Source organism: Gadus chalcogrammus, chromosome 13 (genome assembly GCF_026213295.1).
Source record: "Gadus chalcogrammus isolate NIFS_2021 chromosome 13, NIFS_Gcha_1.0, whole genome shotgun sequence".
Taxonomy (NCBI): domain Eukaryota; kingdom Metazoa; phylum Chordata; class Actinopteri; order Gadiformes; family Gadidae; genus Gadus; species Gadus chalcogrammus.
In genome coordinates, this window is record NC_079424.1 from 19,600,685 (window position 1) to 19,624,705 (window position 24,021).

General features: G+C 48.1%; 1 protein-coding gene across 2 annotated transcripts in view; it reads right to left on the reverse strand.

The window, feature by feature from the left end:
* Window positions 1–24,021, reverse strand: part of pdzrn3b (PDZ domain containing RING finger 3b) — a 74,630-nt gene that overhangs the window by 18,426 nt on the left and 32,183 nt on the right. Inside the window, exon 4 of one of the 2 annotated variants that reach the window (XM_056605520.1) lies at window positions 21,057–21,105. The exons of the other annotated variant lie outside the window; for it this stretch is intronic. Within the exon in view, the coding sequence (XP_056461495.1) occupies window positions 21,057–21,105 (49 nt within the window). The remainder of the gene's footprint in view (window positions 1–21,056; window positions 21,106–24,021) is intronic. 2 annotated transcript variants of the gene reach the window in all.

The window sequence follows — 24,021 nt, forward strand, 5'->3', positions numbered from 1 at the left end:
AAGGAAAGATGAAATATAAAAAAATACAGAAAGAAATATCGATAGACAAAGAAAGATATGAGGTTTTGAGGGGAGTTGGTACAGAAACCAATTGCCTGGAGATGTTTGTAATGAGTTACTCTAAAATATTACCTCTTCTCTTGGTTTGGCAGAATTCATAAAACAACCGTCTAATCTTTTGTAGCTCTGTTCCTAATTTCACAGGGACTCCAGGCCCCGATCCGTGAGTGGGTGGAGGCGGTGGTGCTGGGTTTTGGAGGTGGATGGGTTTGACAGCCAGCAGCACAAGAGCTTAACAGGAGAGGTAAGTAACTACGGCATCACTGTAACAAGAGTGTGATGACACTGCAGTGCAAGAACGGAGATTACCTTCACGCAGACTGAACGATTTGAGCTGACTGTAATGTACTGAGGCTGAGAGCAGACCAAAGGAACAGTTTTCAAAGGATCACTTGTGAATCTGTGTATATATATATATATATATATGATTACATATCATGTTTCAAAAATGTACGCGTTAACCGCAAATGATTTGCCATTCCAAAAAGCGATCCATTCATATCGAGCCCAGACACCCTTTCTTTTTGTCAGAAGGGAACTGGCTGCATTTGAGGAAAAACATGCCAAAGAAATGTGCATCGTGTGGAAAAAGATGAGATGTTGTTTGTGGCACCTGTGCGAGGGCTATGAACATTAATGTCGAGATGCGTCTGATCATTCCCCCCCGGTCTTTGAGCTCTATGCTCGGAGACGGGCTACGTTTGTCATCTGTCGTAATGGGGGGGGGGAGTAAGGGATTTGCCGTATTTCCAAAACACATTATACCGTTTTGTTCCCTGGAGATAAACAAACAGGGTTGACGTACAAGTGTAAAGGGATAGCAGAATCTGGGGCTCTGCGGCGTGTCACTACGTGTTTTTAATTGAGTCGTGAGGGGTTGGTTGTCTGTGGGATGCCAGCCTCGCTCACACAGGCAGGAAGGAATGAGAACACAGCTGCCACAGGATGCAGTCTTACAGCATGGATGAGGGAAATCATCTGGCCTATAGGCAGACACTTCCGGTGGTATTGTCTGTCTGGGCTGCGACTGCAGCTGGAAGCTGTAATATAGCACACTCGTAACCTACGCCTCACCTTTGCTCCTATACAATCCTTGCTGGTGATTGTGTGACTTAGAACGGACAAGGTATAACGCAACAATATTTACGGATAATTATCCAAATGCCACGACTTTCCAGAAGACGGTAACTCACGGCGTATGTCAGCGCGGCCATTAGCTGCGATATTGAAGCGGTTTGTATGTCGCCCCGTTCCCTCGCATGTGCTCAGCTTGGCAACATTCAGGTCCTTAATGAGTTAGCGCCAGGCTATGCGTTAACACTGGGGGGCGGTAAAAACTAATCCAGCACAATGACCGCACATTCTCCCTCCCCAAACAGCTGTCCCAGCTGCGGCAGATATTCGGCATGTTGGCAGACGCAACATGGGTGGATATGCTGATGACACTGCCCTCGAGAGTCATTACTGAACAACCTGTTTAAAAGTATTTTTTTCCCAGCGCGACGCACAAATGTGTTGACTATTTATTTGATCCAAACGTAGAAATGAAATTCAAGATGACTCGGGAACGAACGAGACACTGATACGGAAAATGGAAAAGCATCCTGCCTGTGATTATTGGTCATTACATTTTTAAGTTTTCTGTTGCTCTTTGCTGGCGTCTGCCCTGGCTGGCAGGAGCACTCAGGGTTAAACTACGGCTGGGGGTCTGTGTTCACCCGCTCCCATCTCATTACATTATGGTGCTTCTCCAAATGAAACGCACACAGCAAACAGAGCCTGGGGTCAGTGGAAAGGTACGTGAACGCCATGCAACGCTGATATCACTCAAGCCCTTCAATGCCTCCCTGATGGCTGGGTCTAACCCTGGCCGAGTGGGCCGTGATGAATGAGTTCACTGCCTGTCAGGTATTACAAATATATTTTGGGTAGAACCCCCAAACAACCCACTAGCAACTGGATGAAATTTGTTAAGCGCCACTAACTGCATGTCTCGGTCAGTCGGTAAATCTCAATATGAATGACCCTTGACCACTGGTCTGGTCTGGGCAGTGACCTCAGAGGCTTAGTGGAAAGTTTCAGGCCGTTCCCAGCCTCCCCTGTTGTTTTGGGGTCTCTCCCCTCCTCCCTTTCTATTAAGAGCCACTGAACAGTTTCAAAGTGAAGCATGTCCCCGGCCGTCAGACATGTCAGGCTACACCGGCTACCAGATGGGGCGCCTTTGTTTCAAATCAGCCCTGTGTTCTGACATCAGCTCACGCTTTTAGCTAACGCTTTGAGCTAACTGTAACTGCTGCCGTGAATATATCCTTCACCTCTGAAGGGGAGCAAGCCGCAGCCAGGTCAAAATGTTAATTGATAATCAGAAAAAAAAAGTACACATTCGTTCGCACACTTATGGCAGCTCATTAGATATTTAACAATCGCGGTCAGATGGTGTGTGGTTTTGTGGTGATATGTTATGTGGTTGACTACAACCATTAAAACTTCAGCAAAGCTGTGAGGAGCACTAGGGGGGGGCCGTAATCGGACAAGTACTATTTTTGTGAACGCTAGATTGCTCAGACGGAGAGTAGCAGAGTAACAGAAATCTCGGTGGAAACTGGTACATTTTGGATTTTATGTTAGCATAAATAACCCTACTGGCATTCAACTAAAAATGGACCACAGTGAACAAATCAGATATCAATAATCGTTGAATCATTTAATGTTCTTACTTTCAAATCCTACCCATAACAACGGTAATCAATGTTTTAACAACATCATTGTTCACATCTTCCCCCTTCTGTCCAGCCATTATGCAAATGCAAATATCCAAGGTCAGAGCTTTTAAGAGGAAGTAATAATTTGATTGCGTTGAATGGGAAATGCATTTGGGTGGAAAATAATCACATTTTGAACAATTAACACACATTACTATGATGTGCATCTGTTTTGGGTTCTGACTAATCGAAAAAACGACAACAGTTTTACGCATCTAAAAGGATAATGGCTTGTTTTCCAAATAACTGCATGGATGTGGGATGTCTTCAAAAGCAACCCAATTAATGTACTCCATTAGGAAAAAACAATTTAGAAGCAAACCAAATGAATCTGAGAGGCGGCAAACAAAAATAGTCAATGCCAGACATTCACTTGTGGCCAACTTCATTTCACCAAATAGGACCCTTGTGTTTTGCATCATGCCAGAAATTGGAAAAGGTCTTCAAAAGAGCAGGTTTTGTTTTCAATGCGGCCTTGTGTATCATTAACCCAAACATTATTTCTTGAGCACTGCCTTTCCCCAACAACACAGTCAATAGAAGAAAAAAAAGAGAACTACAAAATTCAGTCCCTCGCTCCAGTCTTTTCAACCCTTAACACTTCTCTTGAAACACCCGAGAACCGAAAACAAGAGGCAGGCTTTTAAAGAGCCTGAGCCTGTAATTTCCATTCAATTCCAGCCTAATTTGTACTGTAGTGCCTTCGAATACTGCCATTACAGAGCACAATGCACGGGTAAGGCTTAGAGTACCACGTCCATTTAAACGGAAAGAGGAAGAAGAAAAAAAGAGAGAGAAGCCTTTTTTTTTGTGCGGTTGGTCATTTCGCTGGTGGAAAAGACGTTTCCAAAATGAAATGAACTGGTAATAGATAAGAGAAAGATAGGGAAGGGGAGAGGAAAAAATACTGTGAGCAAAGTGCGGGAAGAAGAGGGGTAAGAGAAAGGGAGGGTTGTGGGGGTGGGGTGCAGTTGGGTGTGGGGGGGCTGGGGGAGACTGTGGTTTAATGAGGAGGCAATGTCTTTGGAGGAGAGCAGGAGGATGGTTTGACCTTTGACCCCGTGGATCCCTTGGTGCGTTTGACAGCCCCAGAGTTCAGAGAGAGGATTAACGCAATCAAAGCAGTAATGACAAGTGTACTGGGCGCAACTACGCATAACGCACACCGTAGCTTTCTCTCTATCCCTCCTGCATGCCTCAGATTTTATTGTCCCGATTGCCCAGATTTTTTTTTACAAAATAAAGTGCCAAGTTTTGTTGAGCAAATACTGCTAATGTTGATAACTTGGAATCGCTGTCGTCAAGTGTTTAGGTCGGTACGTTTTTTTGTTTTATTTATATTTTTAAGATTTATTTTTGAAGGCTTTATCCTTCTTATTATAGAGTAAGTAAGAGTCAGATTCCTGTTTAGCAGATTCCTGTTTAGCAGAAGTTTAATGTTGTGCTGTCAATGCCGCACTAGACGGCCCTCCGTGTTCCTATCAAAGTGCGTTTGTTTTGGTCCACCCCAACCGGCGGAACGCCCCCAACTGACTTATTCCTGTAATTCAATTAGGAGACAAGCAGTAAGTGGAGATAGCGGTTTGGGTTGTAGTACTAGTGGTAGTGGAGTGGGGTTGGCGGGGGGCGGGGGGGGCTCTTATTGTCCCCAGGACAGCAGAGTTGAGTGACGGGGAGGCCAAGACCCCCCCGCCCCCCGCTCAATACCCCCTGCAGGGATGGCGGGCGCCTGTATTTGTACCTGTCAGTCAAGCCGGGGGGACGTGTGACAGCCTGCCCCGGCGGTGGCGGAGACGCCTATGAAAGCAGAGCGGGGTGAGAGGTCCTACGACCGGGGGAGCCCCTCGCGGCAGGGGGCTCGGGGGTGTGGGGGGGGGGAAGGGGACCCGGCCCCGTTGGAAAGACATTACGTCACAAGGATTGGAGCGGGGCAGCTGGCTGTCTGGGACCGGACTAGGGGGGGATGAGATGTCACGATGCAACGCTTGGGGGGGTTAAGGTCGTCTGATGGCGCAGAGTGATCCCTAACGGTAATGTATTAATACAGTAAAATGCATAACTAGAACAGTGCGGCCAACCGGCTGAACCGGACTCATTAAATAAGTGAGGGAGGGTGTGGTGGAGAGAGAACAGGAGAGCCGCTCTACAGGAGCCAGACTCGCTCTGTGATTCAGACCGCCGGCTCCTTCGTCTCTTTCATCAATATTCCCTCTAAAGCTTTGCGCCGCCGAGGCAGTCTCTCGTTTTAAACTCAGACAGCACTCTGAATGCTCCACCTTATCTCCCGCTCCCTGCCGGCCAAACAGCCAGCCAGACGCGCCGTGCGCCGGTTGAACCTTCCCTCCGTCAGGGTGAGGAGCGGCGATCGATATTACCTGCTGAATATCAGGAGTTCAGGTGAAGGAACGATGTGCCAATCACATCAGGCGTCGCTGGCGTTTCACCACGAATGGACTCGGGAAGGCAGAAGGTAATAATGCGGAAGAGGCCCTTGGTTATGCTAGAGAAACTGAGGGCTGGCCAGCTAAAAATGTGAAAAGCGTGAAGGCTATGGCCTTCACACAGCCATTAAGTGTCGGTTCACAGTTTTAAGTGGACAGGACTTCAGGAGAGACTGAGGTGTCAATATTTACCCAACGTCTGATACGGTTTTACAATCCACACTTCCACACTTGTGACCCGCTTACTGTACACGTGTGAGTGTCCAGACACGGTAACTATGCGAGGACTTGCTTCTATATACAGACCCTTCCTCCAACCCTACTCTGTATCCCCTTCATACAATCATCATTCTCAAAAGTACAACCTAGAGATAATGACAACTGAAACCTCGACTTACATCATATATTTTTGTTCAAAGGCCCCATTGACATGGTGACCAGAAACAACATGTTCTGCCGACCCTACCTCTGTCCTGCTTCTCCGATCCGGGAGTCCCAGGTCCCTGGGGGGTGTAATTAACTGTCCTAGAGTGAGAATTATGCTGGCTCTAATTTGGAACCACAGGTTGACATGGCCTCTCATTACTCCACCTTCACTTTGATGCCGTTGCATCCACTCATGCCAGACACCAGCTCCAACTGGGAGGAAGAGATGAGAGGGACGAACCGGTATGCAGTAACCTACGCTTAGCTAGGCGTAACCGCCATCAGGTTACAATGCTAACCAGCTTCAGTTCTCGCCAGGCTCAACTGATATATATTCTCAAATGTTATCAAGGCTTTGCCACTTCACCACTTGCTAGCTAGCTGAACTGCTATCGGTTTCTAACACTAGCAGGCTCAGCATCAGCTAGGCTTCATCACAGGCTGGGCTTCACCACTTGGATCAGCTAGGCTCAACCACCATCAGGGTGATTCTCCGCCTAGGCTCAACCACTGCACTTTAAAGCAGGCTGCGTCATATACTTCATTTTTACAGGCTGCACCTTTACTTTTCCATTCCAAGTTTGAAAAGAGATGTTGGCTGATTGGAAGGGAGATTCTGGAAGTGACTACAGTGGATATTCTGCTGTATGCTTCAAATAACGACCTTGGTTTGAATTGAAACATATTTTCCCTCTCAGACCGAAGGTCTAATGTGTCTGGTTTTCAATGGGCCGAAGAGACTGGCGCCTTAGAAGACAACAACAATGACAGTAATGCACTATCCACACAAGACCAAGTCGTCATGGCAACGTGGCCCTTCTACCAAAACTCGCTATGGCAACCTGCATCCTCCAAAAAATTTGTAAAGCTTTTGTGAACGTCTCTTAGACCTCTGACGATTATTTTTCTGTCTCCTTCATGTTCTCTGTGCCAAATAAAAGGTCTTCCATCCAAACACTCCAGATATTGGTAATTTCGAAGAATCAATTTCCATTAGAAACGGGGAAGAAAGGAAAGTGTGCTGCAATGTTTCAGCGTAAACATCCCCAAGGGAGAGACACCTGTACCTGCATCCCAACGACGGTTCAAAGACAGGACAAGGCGATCGACCGGTACGTCCCCCCTCTTCCCTTCCATGCCCTTCCCGTACGGTGGTGGACTCTCTGGCCCTCCCTTTCCGTCACTATGTTCTTCCAATCCCCCTCGATGGCGTTACGAAACAATTACAGGCCGTGCCCTGAATGCTCTGGCTCTGTCCGGAGTTTGGTCTGCTTGCAGCAGCGTTAAGATTAGCAGCGTAAAGGGTCCGGTCTGATGTTCTCCTGCACCTCAGCCCGGTGCAAAACCCCACCCTCCCCCGGGGGGTCCGTTTACCAGGGCGGTCCAGAGGTGGTGGGGAGGGCAGTGCAGGGTTACAGAGAGGGTGGAGGGGCGGCTGGACATAGGGGAAGAAGGTGTGTGTGGTGGTGGTGGTCACGGTGAACCAGGCCGGAAACCTGACTCCAAACAGTGCGCATGGCAGAGGATATTTTTTCTGGTGGAGCCTTTGAACAGATAACCTCCTGGTTATATCACAAATCTGGCCCTCCAAGCTAACACGGAAAACCGGGTCAATACATTAGACTCGGAGACGCTGAACCATTCAAGAACATTCCCCCGCTGCCTGCAGATGGTGTAAACACACAATGGACCACCAGTTATTTGGAAACACTAAATACAAAAACGCACACGAACACTCACACACACACACACACACACACACACACACACACACTAATACATGGCCACAGGCCGACGGCACTGGATATTAGACTAAACAAATGATTTGCAGAGACACATTTTCCTAGAGTTCTTTAGAAACTGTTCAGCTCGTCGTGTCTCACAACCAGGGTGGTCTCAACTCACGGGCAGACAGGAAGTACTTCATAAACTTGAGTGTCTGACTTTTAGTGGAAAAAACCCCACAAAAAACACTACATTTTGTAAAGATGAACTTTAGGATTTCTTCAGATTGTGTCTGTAATGTGTAAAATGTAATTGTAATCAGAAACTGTTTTATCTTAGATCCCTAGCTCTGCGCATTGTGTCATTAGAAGCAGTTTTGTCTTTGCTACCCAAATCAAGTGGTAAGCCTCTGTGCCTCTTGCTATGAGCATCATTGTTTCCTTGAATATACTCACTGTGAAACAAAACTGCATGAGCCTGAATACAAAGTACTTCAATATCCTAACTACAGACAGTTGAAAAAAAGCCTCTTGTTTTTAATCTCACTTGATCTGCAGCACTAACAACATATTTTACCTGAGCAGAGAGGGATCAACCGAGGGCAATAAAGAGCTCATGTCAATGAGAGGAGCTTTTTGAAGAGCCATATCGCCACCTACTGGTAGCAGTGCTATCTGAGAAACAAGTGACCAACACATCTCATTTTGTGTGTATAGTACTACAAGTATGCTATTGTGCAAGGACAAATAAAGAATCTTCTTCTATGACCAACAACTAAATGCCAATGATGGAGGATAAATTATTTGTGACTATAAATATATATCTGTAACGTGTGTGTGTGTGTATCCACGTCTGTCTGTCTGTCTGTCTGTCTGTCTGTCTGTCTGTCTGTCTGTCTGTCTGTCTGTCTGTCTGTCTGTCTGTCTGTCTGTCTGTCTGTCTGTCTGTCTGTCTGTCTGTCTGTCTGTCTGTCTGTCTGTCTGTCTGTCTGTCTGTCTGTGTGTGTGTGTGTGTCAGCGAGCTACGGGACAGATATGGTTAGGAGCAAACTCATACATTTGTGTCAACAGCTTGTGGTATAATCCACTAGTATTGAGCAGTGTACAGTGTACAGTGTGTGTGTGTGTGTGTGTGTGTGTGTGTGTGTGTGTGTGTGTGTGTGTGTGTGTGTGTGTGTGTGTGTGTGTGTGTGTGTGTGTGTGTGTGTGTGGTCCCATTGGCATATAGCTGCTACATTCTACAGAAGGACATCAATCTGATAGCAGGGCCAAACATACCCCTCCCCCTGAACTCCCACCTTCTAGATCTGTTGGCATTGCATCACCGGCACACCCCCAACACACAAACACACACACACACACACACAGACACACACACCCTCATTAGGTGCTGCACATGGATGTTTCAGGAGCTTTGCAGTTTACGTTAGCATTAAAAGGTGGTAGCGGGGAGGGGAAGGAGGATGAGCAGAGAAGAGGAGGAGGAGGAGGAGGAGGTAGACGGAGGACAGAATGCTGGAGCCACGGCTTTAGTCTACAGTGACTCAGTCTGGGTACTGCCAAGCCTCAGGGTGAAAAACACACACACACACACACACACACACACACACACACACACACACACACACACACACACACACACACACACACACACACACACACACACACACACACACACACACACACACACGTGACTCTCCTCTCCTCTACAAGAATTTCCACATCCCCTGCAACCAGCTGTGCTGAGCGGCAAGAACAGCAGTTATAGGTGGGGGGGAGAGAAAAACATTAACTCCACTAACCGTGTGTGTGTGTGTGTGTGTGTGTGTGTGTGTGTGTGTGTGTGTGTGTGTGTGTGTGTGTGTGTGTGTGTGTGTGTGTGTGTGTGTGTGTGTGGCGCAGAGTGAGTCAGGCCAATTCTGGCTTAAATAGGCTGATCTGATCTATCACCTAATGGGACCAGTTAATGGGCCGGGCCCGACCACATGGGAGGGGGGCCGGGTTTGGGGGGACCCAAGCCCTCTTCGGGCCTCCAGGCGTGGGGACCACCTGTTCAAACAGACCAGCACTATCCTGAGGAAATGAAAACTTCTCCCATCTCCCTTGGAGCCAGAAACTAAATCCGGCTCCCCCACCGCCAGCCTGGGGGCTCTGCCACCCCCCCCGTCCCCCGCCCCCCCCCCGTCCCCATCCCCCTGACTATCTGCAGTCTGCCTCTCATCTGATCTTCAGATCTGGACGCCGCAGAAAGAGCCGTGATAAGGGCAGAAAACGTGATCAGGTTGGGAAATTAAAAGTCCACAATGTCTCCGTCTGTGGCGCCGTACGGTCAGGTCAACGTCTGCTGGCAGAGAACCTGCTCTATGAGGCGTAGGAGCGCTGGAGGGTGCCTCTCGCTCTCACACACTCAAAGCACACACGCTCAAACACGTAATCACACAAACACACAGGCAAAATTGATCCGAAGCGCTTCGCCGTGCATAAAACCTAAAACATTGCCCAAAGGGTGATCCGTTTGAAACATTAGCTCTGATTGGCCTCATGTGCAGTCATCAGAGGCAGCAGAGTCTGTGGAGGAGTCTGTGGCTGGAGGGGGAGCCGAGAGAGAGGACAAACAGAGAGGGCCTGTCAAACACGGGCGTGACCCCGCGCTGACCTGCTCTGCCCTTTGTGGGAGCACAGGGAGCCGGACAGGGGGTCCGCCCAACGGAGCAACGAGACTCCCTGCACGGACCTGATCTGAGACACAGTGAAGGTGCAATACAACCAAGCGTTTAATACCTCATACATCTCAGTAATAAGCAGCAGTGAGCTATCGCAACGGCAGTTAAGGGCACCATTACGCAACTGGTTTCAACCGTTCCCCAAGCTGCTAACTTTTGAGTGTTTAATAGAAAATAACAGCTTGGGAATGTATCTGTCAAGAGACACGCGTGAAAACACACACACACACACACACACACACACACACACACACACACACACACACACACACACACACACACACACACACACACACACACACACACACACACACACACACACACTCTTTGCTTGCACAACTTTCCCCCTAAAGCGAAAAGCAAACTTCTCCGAGATGGTATTAATATTGAGTTACTGTCTCTCCCAGACACTCTCCTTATCAGCTCAGGCAGGGTCCTGCCGTCACAAAGGCCCCTACTGCTCTACCTTCAAACATATACCCACTGTATGGCTCTTGTTGCTATGGAGACAGACCATACCATGTGTGGGGGTAAGGAGCTGCGGTGGGGGGTACACACAATCAGACTTTTCAGAGGAACCCTCAATTGAGGGGAAATGAGCGTGCTTTCTCTTACGATTGTAAAATATTTTTTCCTGTTTTGTTAAGGACTGCCTCATGTCTTTGCTGCTGTAGCGTTTGTACTAAGGGGCGTGTTCACTGGTCACGGTGTTTGACCCCCTAATGAAACGTTGTGGATTTGAATCCCCAAGGCGTGCGGTCCACCTGAGGGCCCACATCCTGCTCATTGACGACAAGTATCTTTAAAGAGTTCACAGTGAAACGCTTGCTCAATAAACATCGCTGTGCTTTCAGTGGTGAGAGACAGACAGAGGGGCTGCCTGACAGGAGAAGAAGAGGCGACAGACAACGGGGAAAAAAACAAGAAACAATCTTGTGAAATGATTACAGACCCGACGGCGCAGGAAGTAAAGAACAGGTGCTGTAAAATATCATCCTTCCACTCCCTCGGTAGAAAGACGTCTCGCCATCGAGTCGTTGTGTGCGTCTCTGTGTGTGTCTGTGTGTGTGTTTCCAACGAGGGGCCCTAACAGATAAGTCTCCACAGAGTCTTCCTTCAGTGGCTTGACAGCAGGGCGGCGGCTCACCCAAAAGGAGACCTGAAATTACCCCTTCAAGGCCATAACTCAGAGTAGTTGCCCTCAGTGCCCCGTCAGCAGGTGAAATAAATGAGCTGTGGAAGGCGAGTCATATTATAAAACTAACTAGAACATTCTAATAAAATCTCTGCAGTGCGACAAATCAGAGACGCATAACATTTCCTTTTCGATCCATCCAGCCATTCAAACATCAGATCCCCGCAGGAGCGCTGTTAATAACTGACAGATAATCCCTGAGAAGGAAAAAACGCTGTAGTGCACAGTTTGACCAGCAGGAGTCTCTGTGTCCTTCTAGAGAATCTCTCTCTCTCTCTCTCTCTCTCTCTCTCTCTCTCTCTCTCTCTCTCTCTCTCTCTCTCTCTCTCTCTCTCTCTCTCTCTCTCTCTCTCTCTCTCTCTCTCCTCTCTCTCTCTCTCTCTCTCTCTCTCTCTCTCTCTCTCTCTCTCTCTCTCTCTCTCTCTCTCTCTCTCTCTCTCTCTCTCTCTCAGCCCTGCTGGAGGGGGTGGGGGGGCCAGACCTCTTTCTAGTAGGACAACGGTTACAGTTACACATTAAATGCATATTTCAGGGAGCGTGTAAAATACTTTATGGAGCCGCCACAGCTGGCAGGAAAACGTAAATCCCGTCTCACTTGGCGAAGTATGTGACATGAGCATGCCTTCGCCGTGTCGGTGGAACGTGTTTCTGGGCCTCGGTGTGCATGTGACGTGGGGACCCACCTTACATTCAAAGGCAAATGCCGGGTCCTACCCCCAGATAACAAGGAAAGCACCGAGCGCAATACAAAAGTTAAACTGGAACTGGTTCAGCGATGTGGACCTTTAAAGCATTGCTCTAAATGCAGGATCCGTGCATGAAATTAGCCTTGACAACGTGCGTCAAGACTGCATTTAATCAGAGAGGAAAATAAAACACACACAGGAGAGAGAGAGAGAGAGAGAGAGAGAGAGAGAGAGAGAGAGAGAGAGAGAGAGAGAGAGAGAGAGAGAGAGAGAGAGAGAGAGAGAGAGAGAGAGAGAGAGAGAGAGAGAGAGAGAGAGAGAGAGAGACTGCTGATGTCGTTAAGTAAATGCATCTGCCATCCCTGACGGGGCGAAGTTAAGAGGAGAGCAGGGAGCGCAAGGAGACGATACAGCAGAGAGAGAGAGGAAAATATCTGGAGGTTTCAAGGGTCTCTCGGCCGGGTCCCGCTGGTACGGGAGAGAGCAGCAGCGGTGGTGGTGTGCTCATGGCTGACCTGGTCCATCATGAAAGCACTCATGCTTTTCCAACAGGCAGACAGGAAACACCTGGGCCCGAGGGCCAGAGAATGGCAGGCGGTCCGCCACACAATGCCACACATCATCGGCCCCCAATGCGAGGGTCCCCCGTCGGCCCCTAGCCCAAACACCACCGCATAGCTGCCAGCGTGTAAACAAACAGACCTGTGCCGGCGCTCGGGGACGGGACCAACAGGGGTGTGTGTGGGGGACGAACACTTATATTAATTCAAAAGGTCTCGGCCCCTCAAGCCACCAAACTCACAAGAGGAGAAAAAAAATAATACCATACTGTAAAAAACAATTGGCTGGAATTGAGTCTCTCTCCCGGTAACAAAAAATAACAAAACAATTTCTGACTTGTGTCAGGGCTGAAGCGTTTCCACGGTGGCGCGGGCTCCTGAAAGACCAGGAAGTGAAAAAAAAAAGCAGAATAGTCACGGATGGAAAGATGAGTGATAGAGCTCACAGGGGAGGGGGGGAGAGGAGGAGGGGAGAGGGGGGGTTGAGAATCAGCAGGGGGTCGGCTGCTGGGGTTTTTGAGGGCGGAGATGAGCTTGTGTTGGAGTGGGCTTGGCGGGTTAGTGTTTCTTCTCATGGATGTGCAGCTTCCCCTGCTGGGCTCAATGGGGGAATAAAGAGGTTGGCCACAGCAGCCCCGAGGAAAGTGGCCCAACGTAAACAACTCAGCCTGGCAGGAAGGCCAGGGAGCTGCCATAATGGATGGCGGTCACGGGAAGATGAATCGACGCCCACAGAGAGAGCGAGCGAGGGGAACGAGAAATAAGGGGAACGAGGGAGAGAGGAGCGAGGCAGGAGGGAGGCGGGGATAAGAGACATGGCGGGGGTTTCGGGGGGGGTTAGTTCTGGGGCCTTACATCGATCCTTATCTGGCCCAGTTGTCCCAAGAGAGGAGTTAACCGACTGAGCTGCGACTGGGCTGGAAGAGACGCCCCGAAACCCCTCGCTGAGGCAGACGTCGTACGACGAAGCGAAACGCTGGGCTTTCCAGCAGCCAATCATCTCCTTATGCAACCAGGGGCCAATCATCTCCTCATGCTACCGAGGGCCAATCATCTCCTCACGCTACCTTCAGCCAATGTGGTATAGGCTGTGGAGTCTATCCATTATCGTGTTGGCACAAAGGCAATGTCTGCACGCTTTTTGAATAAAATGACAAATTCTGGCCACTATAATTTCCCCCTGGGAGAAGAGTTGCTTCAAGGTTTTGAAAGTATTTAACTGTGGCCGCCTCCCTAACATTAGCAGTGATACTTCCTTCACTTCACGACAACAACCTCCGACAAAATAATTCAAGCATTTCCCAGACATAAGTGAAGAGCGGCAAATGGGAACACAAGGGCGCATAGTGATTCACAGCAGCGGGGTCTGTAAAGTAGGGCTGCTTTTTTGCTGGAGTGGTTTCTTTGTTCTTCCATTGTCGCTTGTCAATCTTCTTTTCACCCAGCACAAAAAATCCACTAAATATCCTCCAGCGCCAGCCAATTAGTACAACGCAGAGGGATTTTTTCACAGTTGCGAGGCCTTGATTACGAGCTTCGATTAAAAAATAAACAAAGTAGGCAGGGTGACTTATCACTCTTGGCGCCTCTGTTATTTTGAGGATTTGTTTTAACTGCAAGTCAGACATAACAACATTGGGGTGCGTTTGTTTAACCAGTTGATTAACACATGGGGAATTTGAAAGACACGCAAGACCAAAATAATCACCAAACTAAAATATTGAACAGAGACAAGAAACGGCCATGTTCTAATTGTTTTTTATCGTTTCATGTGGATGTTTGAACATTGGGCATGAACCTGTGGATGACGTACAATATGCATGCTTTCTGTGTGATGTGTCAATATGCGCTTACTTCTATGCGGGTGACCTTGTGAATCCACAGTTACTTGTGTATGGATCCAGCGTGCCAGCTGAGCCCCTTCATCAGTGCTGTTTGGCATGAGAGGGGGCGCCCAGCCAATGGCCAGCCATTGGTACAACCTCTTCCCCTCGTCCCTGGCACTGGGCCCCGACATGGCCAATGATCTCTGACTAACAAATTAACAAGGCTGGGGTGTGGATCCGGGGTGTTTGGAGGGGAAGGGGGGATGGGAGCCGACAAGACACCTATGGCTGTGGGGATTAATGCCAAGATTTACCCACAGACGATGCTGTAGAGCTTACACTGGTGGATGAGAGAGAGAGAGAGAGGAGGTGTTGGGAGAGACATGGGTTTGGTGGGGGAGAGGTGTGAGTTATGTCTCCTCCTATTCTTGGCGCAAACATACATACATGCAGCCGCGCGCGCGTGCGCACACACACACACACACACACACACACACACACACACACACACACACACACACACACACACACACACACACACACACACACACACACACACACACACACACACACACACACACACACACACACACACGGTTGTCTGGCAACGTGAACTCTCTGCTTAAAGTCTCTTCGTCCCTGGTGTTCTCATGGTGATCTCTTGACAATCAAACAGAATCAAAACAAGCACAGCCTCCGACAGTCTTCCATACGGCACTCGTCTGACAGTGCACATCCAAGACCACCGCCCACCAGGAAGGCTCTGGATAACACCTTCCATGACGCAGCTCTCTCTTTTACATCGACAGTATCCCATTCTTCTATTTGACTGTGTTTTTTGTTTGTTTTTTAATTAGGGAGAACACCACGACAGCCCAGCGCGAGGTTTGGGTGTCTCGTAGCGTAACAGTGAGCGCATGCTGCGTGAGGTATGCAGGGATCTGGGCTCACGCCGCGGGGAGTGGGGATTGGACCCGACAAGGTTGGCACCCACACAAGGTAGGAGGGGGCAAAAAACACTCCAAACCCCAGGCTAGGCCCGGGAGAACAAGGGACAACGAGAGGAAATGTATTCACACTGGCCAGCTTTTGTTGCATGAAACATGGAGGCAGCATGCTTATCCTGCTGCCAGGAGGTGGAATCGTGACAATGGATGGGTAAAACCTCCAGACCGAACCCAGATTCCCACATAGGCATAGCAAAACGTCACATGCGTCTCCAATTCACACCAGCTCTGTCTTCACTTTCTTCTTTAAATAACACCCGCTATATATAAGGTCAGTATTTATTATTAAAGTCTATGATCAGAACCGACTTTTTCCCATTAATACAGATTGGACACAACTGAAATTGGTATGGAAGCTTTCATTTCCTTGTTTAACCATTTTGCACGTATTTCCGACATACTGTTTATATAGAGTGGTCCATGAACTCATTAAACTCTGGAGTCTGGTTTGAATAGAGCTGTCAATTAACATGGCAGTCCATAAGAAGTGTACGACACTAACGTGACAGTTTTTGTGTTAATTAGGGGGGGGGGGGGGGGGGAAGAGAGAGAGAGAGAGAGAGAGAGAGAGAGAGAGAGAGAGAGAGAGAGAGAGAGAGAGAGAGAGAGAGAGAGAGAGAGAGAGAGAGAGAGAGAGAGAGAGAGAGAGAGAGAGAGAGAGAGAGAGAGAGAGATCTGTAGAGAGAAGTGGAGGGCACGGTGATGAAAGTGAAGTGGTCAATGAAGCCAAAGAGGTGAAGAGCATGTCGTTGATAGACATATCTAGCATTGAACTAACAAGCTTCCCATGAAAGTCTCCCACATACAGACACACACGCACACACATTGTTATTTCCTGAGTGACTCCCACCGGATTCAAAGCGTGGGTTGCAACATTCAAGTTTTTCAAATAGGGTGTAAGCTAAGACGGCTAAACTCTCACCTAAGTATGAATACCACACTCGGGTTTGTGAATCACTGCATGGGGGGAGGTGGATGAGAAGAAGGGTTATTGAATGTTCACCAGAGGATTCCTATTCCGAGAGAGAGATGCGTGTTCAGCTGGGAAGTGGGCGCTGCTCGCAGAGCTTGTTAATGGACAAGGTCATGTCTGGCTGCGTGGGCCCTTCCCTTGTCACTCAGATTTTGCATTTATTTGCTTTCAGCCATGACCAAAGTCCATGCCTTTCAACACCTATAAAAGGTGATGACCCGCTCGCTGCAAGATAACTTATCCCTGGTTGCAGTTAAAGCGGGCAAACCAAACAAGACATCAGCTTGTCAATACTTTCCCCACAGTAATAATTTTTGAAGCTGCTATTTCCACCTCTGCGCATAAAATCACATCTCGCTTTACCCTCTGCGAACCCCAAGCCCTACCTCCCTGACATCCTACTGCGGAGCTGCCAGGCCCTAGCCCCCCCACTCATCATCGGCCTGATAGGCTGGAGCAGAGCAGGCTCGTGGCACTACCTCATCATCATTCACAAGGACTGTTATCCGCCCTCCCTCCAGCCCTACACCACCTCCAGCACCACCACCCGTACACCCCCCACACCTCCCTTTTCTCCCCTAGTTCCATCAAATCCATCTGTTGATCATCCACGGCGTCCCATCCCGCTCCTCCCTTCGTCGGATTGAGGGGATGTGGATTCGCCGGAGACACACAGGTGCTCAAGAGAGATTGAGAGAGACAGGAAGAAGGAGAAGGCGCAAGAGGGGTTTTTTAGAGGGGAGTAGGTAGGGAGCGAGTCGCACACAAGAGGAAGAACGAAAGAAAATACAAACGCTTTTAAAACTCTCTACCTAAGCTCTACTATACCATACCCAGAACACATGCCTTGTTTGACAAAGACGCCCGGGGGGGGGGGGTGAGATTGACACGGCAGCTGAAAAGAAGGAAGAGTCTCTTTTCAAGGGAAGGCTTTAAATCGGATGTTTAAACTCTGACGCTAACTCACACACAACTTTGGGCAGCTTACAATGTTGGGGTTTACTCAGATATTTCACTGTTCACTCTTTTGTTCAGCCACTCAGACAGCAGTATCAGGAGACTGAGACCTCCTTTGTATCGGTATCTAATTAAAAAGAAAGAACTTCCAAATCCATGCTCTTTCATTTTAACACATATACTGCAGGCTAATTTTTTTAGGAAGAGGAATGGTAGAGGAGTGGGAGTAAACTCATTATATTTGACTATCTCCATATTGACCATATCTCTTCAGACTCTTCAGGCCGGCGGCTGGAGAGGAGAGGTCGCCGTGGAGACCACATCCCCATCACTGCTAATGATTATGTCCACCTATTAAAAACAAGGAAGAGAGGCCAGTTTTGCCTTGTTTTCCTGAAAACTAAATTGATACAAATCCTTTCAAGGGCCATGTATAGGGCCCCTGAAAGGATTTGTTCAGATTGGTTTTAACCCTCTAGCCAAGAATTGATTTTCCCTCTGTAGAGACGTCTTCCAATTTTCAAAAAGAATTAACTTAAATTGTCTTTGTTCAAGAGAGTTCCTTGAGCTTTTTTTCATGTTGATAATGAAAGCCTCTGTTTACAATAATGAAGTCTGATGGGGAAGAACTCGACTACAAAAAATGTCTTTAACATTTTACTTTTTTTCTCGAGTAATTGTTTCGCATTGATTGCAGTTTAGCGTTTCCAAGCACATTGCTGAAGAGAATATTTTGGTTGCATCCACTTCAAAATCAATTAATTTCTTGGAGACGTTTCATTTTGATGCACTTCTAACCAAGGATATACATCATTTGATGGATATATATATATATTTTTTAAGATCCACACTTCTTTGCGACTTCCAGTACCTTCAAGGTTTCTCTATAGGCAACTATCATGACAGAGAGCTCATATTGCATATAGAGCATGTGTTGGATAGTACTAAATTAGGCATCTGCCAGGTCTGCTTTTGTGGAGCCTTGCAGCAGACTCCACTGTATGTTATACCTCGTTAGTTTGACGTGGAAGACGTGCGCCAACACAGCCGAAGCCAGCAACAAATCCTAGCTTTTGCTGGGTGCCCCTGCCAGCTGTAATCCTGAAGTTTTGTTTAATCATGGAAGCAGAAGCCCACCGCAGACTCACGCCCCGCACACACAACCCCCCCCCCCCCCCCCCTCTACTGCTTTACAGACACACACACACACACACACACACCACTGGCCAGCAACGCATAAACAATGTTAGCATAGCAGACCACGGACGACCGATTCTTTTTCAACGCTGACCTCATAGAAGAAGAAGAAAAAAATGCGTGTTTCAAAACATTTAGAAAAGCAAATGCGATCAGTGCTTTTGTATAAACACTGAGGCGTACCTCAAGCTTAATGCCGCTGTGAAACCTAAATGAAATTGAGGCGAGTTAGCAGCCAGCTAAAAGTTGAACGTGATCTCTATCTGAGGTCATGATTGTGCGGTTCAGAACTGGAGAGAGAACGGGCAAGAGAGAGGAGCGCGAGACGAGAGAGAGCGGGCAAGAGAGAGAGAGATATGATATGACCAGGCCAATGACAGAAATATCAGCACTAAAAGACGTGTGGTCTGGGTAAAGTGGATAATGGTTTGGAAAGGGGAATGCGAGTTGTGAAGACCAACTGTACCGTACTTTTCCATAACTGTATAATGGTCAGATTGGCCTACCACCGAGGAACCATGTTTGAAGGTGAATGGCAAACCTTTATGCAACGGGTGACGCAATGGTTTCAGAAGGGCCGCCTTGATGGTTGGAAGAATGGCAATGGGAAATGTAACGCAGAGAGTGAATCAAAATACATTCTGGTATTAATATAAGGAGGATGTCTGCTATCACCATCACAGTGAGGTCACACAAGGATCACTTGCGGGATGAGGTTAAAATATCCAAAGCTAGACACACAAACCATGTCTGGGACTTTGCTGGGCTTAAAAGAGTTGTGCCTTTGTGGGTTTATCTTCATAGCCTGTCTCCCGGATGAAGCCACGATAAAGAAAATGTTATTAATACTGTGGTAGAGCATTTCATAGGGTGTCACAGCAGCGTTTCCTTGTTTCATCTATTCCCATGAAACAGCTTCGTCACCACCACCATCAACATCGTGGTCATTGTAAGTCAATGAATCGTTCTGTGTGCAATGTGGCGGTGAAGGAATCCATTGACACAGGGTTGGCTACACACTGTAAATGACAGATCCGTCCCACTCCCCCGTTTGGTTGCAGCCATGAGGCATCGCATTTGGATCCTGGGCTGACGAAATAGAGCAGCATTCATTGAAAGAGAATTGACTTAGATAAAATGATCACGATGTCTCGCTTGTTAATGTAATGTGATAATATTCCTAACAATATTAGGCATAACCAATCAGGATGATCTGGTATTTATTTTCCTTTTTTTACTCTTTCACGACCACACACATAATGTAGATCCTATCGTGATGTATTAAAAATGGAATGAAGAGGCTCTGTTTTTTTTCGCTTCTCCCCCACGCTCACACCCTCTCCCCTCTCCTATTAAGTTTGGGACAGGAACCACGGCGCTAGACAAAAGACAACCACAATCCAACCCTTAACTACCTAATGATGCCAAGAAGATCCTGAAAAACCCAATTTGCCTAATTTGTTTCCAGTCCCTACAGGGATGCCATCCTCACCACTCCAGGTGTGTGTGGTGTGTGTGTGTGTGTGTGTGTGTGTGTGTGTGTGTGTGTGTGTGTGTGTGTGTGTGTGTGTGTGTGTGTGTGTGTGTGTGTGTGTGTGTGTGTGTGTGTGTGTGAGGGGGACCACCATCCAGGGAACACATGTCACTCACCTTGTTCACCTCAGCGCAGTTAACCCCCGCCCCCTTGTAACAAATCACACGCTCGCATCAGGAGGTTACCTTTCTCCACCCCCCCTCACTTCCCTGGAGGATTATGCAAAGTAAGTAAGTCAATACAGGTTAAGTCTCCATTATAGTCTGAGCCAACACCCCCCCCATTCACACACACACACCCCTGTCGGATCCTAAACCTTGGCCGGTAAGAAAATGCCCCTTTTTTTCTCTCTCGCTCTTTCTCTTCCGCAAGAGCAGAACAATTAGAAAAGCCAGGGGAGATGGAGACAAGAGCGGTGGCTGGCGGCTACCAATCAGCTCTCTCTCTCTCTCTCTCTCTCTCTCTCTCTCTCTCTCTCTCTCTCTCTCTCTCTCTCTCTCTCTCTCTCTCTCTCTCTCTCTCTCTCTCTCTCTCTCTCTCTCTCTCTCTCTCTCTCTCTCTCTCTCTCTCTCTCTCTCTCTCTCTCTCTCTCTCTCTCCCCCCCTCTCTCTCTCTCTCTCTCTCCCTCCCTCTCCCCCCCTCTCCCTCCCTCCCTTGCGTGACTGACGGACGGGATTATTATAACGACAGGAGGGGCGGGGCAGCGGAACAATTCGTGCACTGTCATCGAACACAGCTCAAGTCAAGAGCCTGTCACAACAACAAGTACCCCGAAGGTCGGGGTGAGTGTGAACACACACACACACACACACACACACACACACACACACACACACACACACACACACACACACACACACACACACACACACACACACACACACACACACACACACACACACACTACAATGGCACAGAATTAGAGCGGGGGAGGGAGGAACAAGAGAGATGATATGGGAAATCCAAACTGGGACATTGTACTTACATGCTGGATCACAAAAGGCTATTTTTATAGCAGCGGCGGGTTTCCTTACCTACAAAGGAGGGGAAAAAAAGAATTATAAAGAGGGAGAGAGGGAGAGAGGGAGAGGGAGAGGGAGAGAGAGAGAGAGAGAGAGAGAGAGAGAGAGAGAGAGAGAGAGAGAGAGAGACGAAAGCGAGAGAGACGAAAGCGAGAGAGAGACGAAAGCGAGAGAGAGGGAGGGGGAGGGGGAGAGAGAGCAAAAGTTAGACGTCTGCACATCGTAGCAGAGTGTGGCATGCATGTCAATCACCAGGCGCTGGCGGTTTGGGCAGTTGGTTGGAGTCGGTTTTTTGGAGCCTGAGAGACACCCAGAGACAGCGATGGAGACACAGGGATTGTCCATATTTGGTAGTGTGGGTGCTCCCCACAGGCGTTGTGTTTAATAATGCAGCGCCAGGGCCTCATTCGGTCAGGATGACTGGCCTGCATTCCACCCTGCCTCCCCGAAGGAGGAGGAGGGGGGGGGGTCGCTATCTTCCAAACCAGATCATCCCCCCCCCCCACACACACACACACACACACACGCTTCTTCCCATGACTACAATTAGCGCTGCATTCAGAGCACCACCGCTGGAGCAACACTGGAAATACCCTTCATATATCCTCAATAATACTGCAGTAGTACAAAAGAAAGAAAGAAAGAAAGAAAGAAAGAAAGAAAGAAAGAAAGAAAGAAAGAAAGAAAGAAAGAAAGAAAGAAAGAAAGAAAGAAAGAAAGAAAGAAAGAAAGAGACTCCAATATTGCGGAAACAATATTACAATAGAAGGAGAGAGAGACTCTAATACTGCGGCAACAATACTACAAGAGCCAGTGAGAGGGAGAGTCTAATACTACAGAAACAATACGACAAGAGAAGGAGCGAGACAGTAATACTGCTGAAACAATACTACAAGAGAAAGAGACTCCAACACTGCTGAAACAATACTACAAGAGAAAGAGTGAGACAACACTGCAGAAACAATACTACGAGAGAAAGAGTGAGATAACACTGCAGAAAACAATACTACAAGAGAAAGAGTGAGACAACACTGCAAAAACAATACTACAAGAGAAAGAGTGAGACAACACTGCAGAAAACAATACCAAAAGAGAAAGACAATAAAACTGCAGAAACAATACCACAAGAGAAAGAGAGGTGAAAGGAGAGAGAAGAGAGAAGAGAAAGATAGATAGAGAGAGAGAGAATGAATAACAAGTGTGAGAAGTAGTGTTTCTTAGGCCCGAACGGGAGGGTGGGTTGTCCACTTAATTCCCCTGTCTAATTACCCCGTAGAAAACCCTGCCACTACACACACCCCCACGAGGTCACACACCCCACTGGTCCTCGTCTGCTCTATTCCCTCTCGCTCGGCCCACATCAAAGAGCCCTGATTACAGGGAGGACCAGAATGAAGTGAGAGAGAGAGAGAGAGATACAGAGGGAGGGAGAGAGGAAGGCAGGAAAGAGGAAGGAAGTGGGGTGTCTGTGTGTTTGGGGGTCGGGGAGGGGTATGGGAACACATCATGTCTGCTCTGGGTTTGGGATTGTAACACACACACACACACACACACACACACACACACACACACACACACACACACACACACACACACACACACACACACACACACACACACACACACACACACACACACACACACACACACCTAACCATTGATAGGCAACATGTGCTCATTCGGGACAGCAACAACTCATTGGCTGCAACTCTGTGTGTCAACACGGCTAGGTTAACGCACGGCTAGGTTAGCGCACGGCTAGACCGGGCAGCCTACGCAGACTAGCCTTCAGAAGGTAAATAAGTAAATATTTTATCAATCCCCAAAGAGGAAATCTTTTAATACCGCATCGAAAACACCAGCTGAGAGGGGCTCGGCGAGCTAATGTTAGCCGCTATCCCGCCGCTGGTGCATGTGGCCTATAATAAGGGAGGCTGCCCGGCTCGACTCGTCTGTCCTCAGGTTCAAATTTAGCCTGGTTCACATGAGAGCAGCTAGCTGCTCCCCTGGCCACATCCTCATGGAGCACGCACCACCATCATCAGGTTATTATGTCCACCTATGTCTGGCTCAATGTGGACATTTAATAATACTACCACACACACACACACACACACACACACACACACACACACACACACACACACACACACACACACACACACACACACACACACACACACACACACACACACACACACACACCATCATCTGTTATCAATTCTTCGAAACCCCGACTGGGAAATATTCTTTTGGCAGTTGTCTTCCCTCGTCCAAAAATAACAAAACAACAAATTCCTAACATGTAACCGAATTGAAACAGGGTTGCTCCCCCACCGAGCTGTCTGTGATGGATTAGGTGACCGGAATGTGCACCCTCTCTCCTCTCTCCGCCTGTCTTTCTTAACGTGTATTCAAATAATGTCACAAGGTAAAACGTGCCAGCCATGCACTCTCAAAATTCTAACCTATATCTACAATATCGGCTGTTTTCTTCGAGGAGCATTGCTACGAGTAGTACGCCATCAATGCGACCCATCACATTGTCAGAAAGCAAGACTACCAAACTAAAAGGTATCACCATTTGGCTGTTTGACCTCATTGAAGTGCGTGCCGACAGCAGCCTGACGCTACAACACCGGTTAGGCTTTTGATGTGAAATCACACCAGTCTCGAGCTAATCACCATCAGGTTTCCCAGCAGGTTGCTCTAATCAAAGCGTACAGGTGGGAGTTTGTGTTTACAAAAGCTTTAACATACCACTTGCCCTCCCCTTCCCTCCTCCCTCCTCCTCCTCCTCCAAGCCCCCTGGCATCCCATTGGCTGTTCCAGGCCCTGCACTCGACTATCAGCCCTATAATTGGGCCTTGTTACAAGTGCGAGATAACAGGGAGAAAGGCACACAGCCATCCCATGTGAACAATCGGA